General features: G+C 44.7%; 1 protein-coding gene across 1 annotated transcript in view; it reads left to right on the forward strand.

The window, feature by feature from the left end:
• Positions 1-7,093, forward strand: part of LOC135112135 (uncharacterized) — an 11,269-nt gene extending 4,176 nt beyond the window's left edge. Inside the window, exons 2-3 of the mRNA XM_064026164.1 lie at positions 3,579-3,737; positions 4,501-7,093. Coding sequence (XP_063882234.1) covers positions 3,579-3,737; positions 4,501-5,144 — 803 coding nt within the window. The 3' untranslated portion in view covers positions 5,145-7,093. The remainder of the gene's footprint in view (positions 1-3,578; positions 3,738-4,500) is intronic.
• Positions 7,094-7,315: the final 222 nt, after the last annotated feature.

Below are 7,315 nucleotides of genomic sequence, written 5' to 3' on the forward strand. Positions count from 1 at the left end.
CTCTCTCTCTCTCTCTCTCTCTCTCTCTCTCTCTCTCTCTCTCTCTCTTTCTCTCTCTCTTCCGAATCTTTGCTACATTTCAATTCTACATTCTGCAAATTTGTCTCTCATTCACTCAAGTACTCATTCACTTGCTCACGAATCAGTCAGTCAGTCAGTCAGTCAGTCAGTCAGTCAGTTAGTTAGTCAGTCTTCACTTATTCAGTCCTTCACTTCTTTTCTGTCTACTGATTGACTGATGAACTTACTCACTCACTCACTCACTCCACTCACTCATCTGCTCACTCATTCTCCCTATCCCTCACATTTTCTCTCCCTTACTCACTCACATACGCTGTTTTTCCTCGCCCTCATCCCTTCTCCTTCAGTCATTCCCTCCCTTCCTCCTGTTACCTTCCCTCTTTCACTTATCGACCCACTCACAGATTCCTTTCACCCCTTCTCCACTCACTTACATATTCCCTCCTTCACTCCCTCCCTCCTTTCCTTCCCTTTTCACTCATTCCATCCCTCCCTCCCTCACCCACACAGCCACCCACTCACCCCACCCAGACAACATATCAAGCACCAGACGAGACAGTGACGCAGCGTGGGTGGAAATTTTTCAACCCAGCTCTCATTTAATTCTTGCGTAACTACATCACTAATTCTGCCATCTTTATTTTCCCTTCCGTCTTTCTCTCTCATCATGCTAATTATATCTATCTCTCTTTCTCTTTCTGTTTTGCTCTCTCTCTCTCTATCTCTCTCTCTCTCTCTCTCTCTCTCTCTCTCTCTCTCTCTCTCATCTCTACTCTCTCTCTCTCTCTCCTCTCTCTCTCTCTCTCTCTCTCTCTCTCTCTCCCCTTCCTTCTTCTTTTATCCATAATTACTCTTTGTGGGAACACGCAAATTTATCTTTACGAATAAATATTATGTTTTCTTTTTTATTCGTGCTTCTCTTAGTCTTTATTTTAATTTATTTGCTGCCATGTTTGCTGCCTCTGCTGTTGCTGCTGCTGCTGCTGGAGGAGGAGGAGTCACGAGCTTGTAATTACATACGTACACTCTTTCCTTGTTTGCTCTTGTCGCGTTCATTTCCAAAGCACCTCTGTTTGTTGTAAAGGTTTGCATAAGGTAACCAAATTTCAGGAAGGTTTTTCAAATAAATTACTGAAGGATTTAATATCAGGGAAGGTTGTTTTAAAATGAATTACAAAAGGATTTTTTTTCAAATGATTACGCAAGGTTATAAAAGACTACAACCATTTTAAAAATAACACAAAAGTTTCCAAAGGATTGCAAAAAAAATACAATAGATTTTGAAAGATTACTAAAGGTTTTAAAAAAATTTGAAAGGACTTTAAAAGATAAAAGATTTTTAAGAGATTGCAAAAAAGTTCCAAAGGATTACAAAATATTTTAAAAGGTCGCAAAAGGTTTTTAAAAGATTACAAAAAGGTTTTTAAGAGATTATAAAAAGTTCCAAGGGATTACAAAATATTTTAAAAGGTTATAAAAGGTTTTAAAAGATTACAAAAGGTTTTCTAGGGACTGAAAAAGATAACAAATGGTTTTAAAAGATTACAAAAGATTTTCTTAGGATTACAAAAAATATAAAAGATTTTAAAGATAAGAATTTTTAAAGTTACAAAAGGTTACAAAAGATCACAGACGTACACAAAGCATTACAAAGATTTTCAAAGGAATTAGGAAGGTTTTTGAACAAGATTACAAAATTTTACGGAGGATTTCAAAGGAATACAAAAGACAACAGAGGTGGATCTTACCTGTAAAAAAATAACATTATTTATACCTTTATTCACTTATGTACCTGTCCTTACCTGTACGATTGTGTAACTGTAAGATTTTCCCCATATGCGTGTCTTTACCTGTATAAATATCAGTCTGTATACCACTCTGTTCTTTACTCACCTTACCTGAATAAATTTCCCTCTATATACATGTGTGTACTCTAATATCTGCCTTACCTGTATAAATATCACCTTGTATACCTGTATGACCCCCTATACCCGACATTACTTGTATGAATATCACTGTATATATCTATTTCCCTCTATCTTACTTGTATAAATCTCCCTTTTTGTAACTGTATGTTCTTTTACAACCGACTTCACTTACATCAATGTCACTTTGGATAATTCAATGTCCTTTTATATCTATTATCACTTGTAGAAATATGATTGACTAACTCTCTGTTTTTCTGACCTTGTTTCTCTTCAGCCTGTATAAATTTCTCTACCGTTTGACTTGCTTGTTTCACCTCATCACGTCATCCTTACCAGACTCGCCTATTCCTCCTTCTTTCCTCCCCTCTTCCTCCCCTCTTCTTCATCATGCATGGTCGTCCGCTCCCTCTTAGCCTCCATATCTCTCTTTTTTTTTTCTTTTTACTTATTTTTCTCACTTCTGATTTTCTCTCCCCCTCGTTGACTTCTTTTATTATTCATTAGTTCGTCCGTTCGGTTTCCCTTGTTTTTTTATTCTATTTTTGTGTATTTTTTATTGTTGTTGTGTTTCGTCTTTCCAGCTTTTCTTTTTTTTTACTCTGTTAATCTTGACTTTTGTGTTCCCTTTTTTAATTATTCTAGTATTTGTCGCGTTTTGCTTAGTTTTCATTCATTTTGTTTTGTCTTTTTTTTTCTGTGAACTCCTTTCTGCCTCAGCTCTGGTTTTTCTCCATTTCTACCTTTATCCCCTTTTATCCATCTCCCTTATGTCCCTCTGCATATTTTATCACGCTTTCTCCCTATACAACTTTGTCTCTCTTACTCTCTCCCTTCCCTGCACCTTTATACTTCGCCTTTCGTATCTGCATCGCCCTCTGCTTTCCTCCCTTCACTTACCTTTTGTTAAGATGAGCGTGCGGGATTCTGCTGAGGAATAATTGAAGTTTCTTTCTGCACATTGATTTTGCTTTGATTTAGTTAAAGTTTCTCTCGCCATCTTCATTTTGCTTTGATTTAGTTAGTTTCTCTCTGTACCTTGATTCTCTCGGCTTTCCTTCACTTTGCCCATAACTATTTTATTTTTATTTTTATATATTTTTTCTATGTTCTGATCAAGGACAACAAGAAGATGGGAAAAAGGAAAGGCTCGCTAAAGATGTCAGTCCCAAGGGAGAATAGTTCAGTAGAATATTCAAAATTATGAATAGTGTCTTGAAACCTTGACACCTGTACCTGAATATCAAACTACCTAACCTCCCCTGACACTCACACCTGTACATTCACCTGTAATGCCCTGCCTTCCTGTGACTGGCCCGCTCAAGATGCCATTCCCGAGAGAGAATTAAAAAGAATATCCAGAATTACGAGTGTCTTAAAACGTCTCTCCTGAACCATGTACTTGTATGTATTAACCTACCTTGCCTGCTCTGACAGTCACACTTGCACCTTACCTTTGATATTCTGCCTTCCTCTGACTGGCTCACAGAAGCTGCCACTCCCTCAAGAGAATAAAAAAGAAACCCTGTACTTGTATTACCTGTGCATTAACCTACTTTACCTGCCTTGACATTCACACCTGTACCTTTCCTTTTAATATTCTGCCTTCCTCTGCCTCATCGCCTCACGCAGAGCCCCCAGACGGCGGGCAGGCGCTTCTGGAGTGCATGAAAGCCTGTCTGGCCGCCCCTGGGTGCGTTACCTTCATCATGTACTCGTCACAAAACCTGTGCTACTTGTCCAGACACGACAGGTGCGCCAATCCAACGCATTCCCTCATCAGCGTCCCAGGTGTGTGTGTGTGTGTGTGTGTGTTCACTGTCCCGCCACGTGAAGCTGCCTTAATTCTTTTTTGCGCCGCACACGTCCCACCTCAGCCCCCTCCCGTGTCCCCCCAGCCTGCCTCAGACCCCTCTCTTGTCCCCCGACCAGACTGTCTCACCCTCCCTTCCCGTGCCTCCCCCAGGTTGCTCCACCCACTCCCCTGTCTCCCCCAGCCTACCTCAGCCCCCTCCCGAGCCTACTCCAGCCTGCTTCGGCCCCCTCCCGTGCCTCCCCCAGCCTGCCTCACCCCCCTCCGGTGTCCCCCAGCCTGCCTCACCCTCCTCCTGTGCTTCCCCTAGCCTATCTCACCCTCCTCTTGTGCTTCCCCCAGCCTGACTCTGCCCCCTCCGGTGCCTCCCTCAGCCTGCTTCATCTCCATCCCGTGCCCCCCCCAGCCTGCCTCAGCCCCTCCCCGTGTCCCCCCAGCCTACCTCAGACCCTTTCCTTGCCCCCACACCAGTTTGCCTCAGCCCCCCCTCCCGTGCCTCCTCCAGCCTGCCTCAGCCCACTCCCGTGCCTCCTCCAGCCTGATTCCCGTGCCTCCCACAGCCTGCCTCACCCTCCTCCCGTGCCTTCCCCACCTTGCATCAGCCCCTTTCCGTGCCTCCCCCATCCTGATTTTCGTGTCCCATACCCTGCCCCCCCCCCCACCCTCCCGTGCCTCCTCCAAGCCTGCCTCAGCCCCTTTTTGTGCCTCAACCAGCCTGCCTCACTCCTGTGCCTCCCTCAGGACTCATCACGTACGAGGTGAAGGCCGCGGATGCGCCAGACGCAGGTACCACCTGCCTTGCCTCCTGCCGCGCCTCCGCCAGCTGTCACACGTGTGGACGCCCCAACTGCAAGGGCGAGCTGTGTGAAGAGTGTTCCACCTCCTGCTGGACCCTGGAACCCCTAGTAGTGGGCACCGTAAGCATCGTGTTCAGTCTTACAGCCGCTCCTCTGCCCGCCACCTGCCAGAATGAGTGGCAGCTGGTGTGGAGTGGCGGCACCACTGCCCCGCTGTTCCCGGATCACACCACGGCCACGTTCCGAATGCTGGTGGTGCTTACGTACACGGACATGACGCGCCAAGCGGAGTTCTCCGGAGCGAAGTTCAGCGGCACGTACCTCACGGTGCAGACCTTCGTGACCGGCGACGCTGGCAACGGGTGGTTCGCGCCCTTCGTCAGCCGCCAGAATATTTACACCGAAGAGTCTAACCTGTACGCCTTCTTCTACGTCCCCGGCACGCTGATCGCATGGGGCGTGGAGTCCTACGTGGAGCAGGTGGCCCGCAACGCCACCCCCATCACCCGTGGCTACTATTGGTACCACGTTGACCCAATCATCGCCACCACGCGTATCACCCACATCAGTCTCTGGATCTCGCCCTGAGCTGCTGCCGCGTTGGGATGGACCGCCGGGACGTCTGTGGCGGCGTGTTGGATTGCTGCGGTGGCTACTCGCTGCCTAGAGGTTCCTGGAAAGTCTTTTGGCGGAGTCCAGTCCATTCCAGTCCAGCACAGTTCAGTCCAAATCCATATCCCGTTCAGTTTAGTTCAGTCCAATCCGCTTCATTCCAGCCCGATTCATTCCGTTCAAGTGCAGTCCAGTACAGTCCATTCCAATCCACCCCAAAGCATTCCAGTCCATTCCAGTCTATTTCAGAGCATTCCAGCCTGTTTCAGTCTTGCCTAGAGCATTTCAGTCCATTCCAGCCTTGCCCAGAGCATTTCATTTCAGTCCATTCCAATCCAGTCTAGAATATTCCAGTCCTTTCCAATCTAGCCCAGAGCATTCCAGTCCAGGCCACAGTATTCCAGTTCATTCCAATCTAGCCCACAGCATTTCAGTCCATTCCAATCTATCCTAGAGCACTCCAGTCCATTCCAGTCTAGCACAGAATATTCCAGTCCTATCCAATTCCAGCAATCAATAGTCGTGATATATGCCTCTGTACCGCATGCCCCTTGTGGTGTGTGTGTGTGTGTGTGTGTGTGTGTGTGTGTGTGTGTGTGTGTGTGTGTTTCTTTTTATTCTTAGTTGTTTTTCTTTTTTTTTTCTATTTTTTTTTTCACCTATTTTTCATCCATCTATTTATTTTGCCTCTTTTTCACCCAATGTTCATCCATAATTTTGTGCTACTTCTTTACGACAGATAAATGAAACAGTGCATAGCTGAAGCTGCGGTGTTCTGCTTGCAACATGAACACACTTGGGCTTTCCAGAACAGCTGACTAATGTGTTGAGTTGCTGGTCGGGAGTGTTGCCTTTAGAGCGCCACGCACTGACACGCCCCTTCTCATTGTGTGGGTCTTCTGTTTTCCTCTTTGTTTTTCCTTTTTTTTTCTTTCTCTCTCTCTCTTATTATCAGAAATGTATGCACTGTTCTCTTCATTTCCCCACTATATTTATTTTCCAACAGGTACGCCTCTACAGTGTTCTCTGCTCTATATGGTTGCAGCAGTCTGACACTTTTAATGTGATGTGAAGGTTGCCACGCATTTATTTTGTTTTATTTTGCTTTTCATTCAGGTCATCTTCACTATTTAAGAGAGTTTTTAGAAGAGCGACTGAATGAAAAGTACAAAGGAATTCTTTCAATTTATATTTTTTTTCCTTTTTTTTATTTTATGGCTTTGGATTCGTCCCTTGTTTTTTAATCTCATTCTTTTTCATACATCTCTTCATTATTCTTTTATCAAGTCAACTTTATTCGTTTTTTTCTTTTTTGAGAAATGCAGTTGAATGAAAAGTACAAAGGAGTAACTTCAATTTCTTTTTTTTTTTTCTTTTTCTTGATTTTCATGACTTTGGATTCGTCCTGACGTGATCTCCTCGCCCTTGTCTTCCTCCTCTTCCTCTTCCTCCTCCTCCTCCTCCTCTTTATCCTTCTGATTCAAAGCCTAATCCCAATATCATTTTGTGCAGTCCGTGACGAGGAAATTTCCCCATTTTCTATATTCCCTCTTTGTCCCATTTTCTTTGTCTTCTCCCCAGCATCATTATAATTCTTCCTCCTCCTCCTCCTTCTCCTCCACAAACGCTGCCATGCTAATATCACTAATCCAATTTGCGGCGCCCCGATCGTCGGCTCGTGCGGTTCACGTTTCAATATTATAAAAGTTTTAATCAGGGAAGCGGCGCGGGTGATTGCTGGACTGACTGGCTGGGTGGTGGTGGTGGTGGTGGTGATCCAAGGTGGTGGCCGCTGCTGCCTGAAATATTGCTGCTGATGCTACTGTTGTTGTTGCTGGTGTCGTTGGTTTTAGTGTTGTTGCTGCTTATGTTTCTTTGATGGTGGTGATGTATGGGTGTTATGATGAATTGGGCTAGTTGTGAGAGTAGTGTAGCAAATAATCTAGTCAGCCATAGAAACATCCCATTTTCTCTCATATTCAGGGTACACTAAAGCTTACGCGCTTCTCAGAACCAGTAATATGTAAACACAAGTCACCGCTCCAAGCACTCCGTTTTCTCTTATATGTTTTCAGCCTCCCGTTCTCTTTCTACTGCACAGATTTTTCGTCTTTCATCTCTTCTTCCTCATTTTTTTATACATACAC

The sequence above is a fragment of the Scylla paramamosain genome, chromosome 23 (genome assembly GCF_035594125.1).
Source record: "Scylla paramamosain isolate STU-SP2022 chromosome 23, ASM3559412v1, whole genome shotgun sequence".
Lineage (NCBI taxonomy): Eukaryota > Metazoa > Arthropoda > Malacostraca > Decapoda > Portunidae > Scylla > Scylla paramamosain.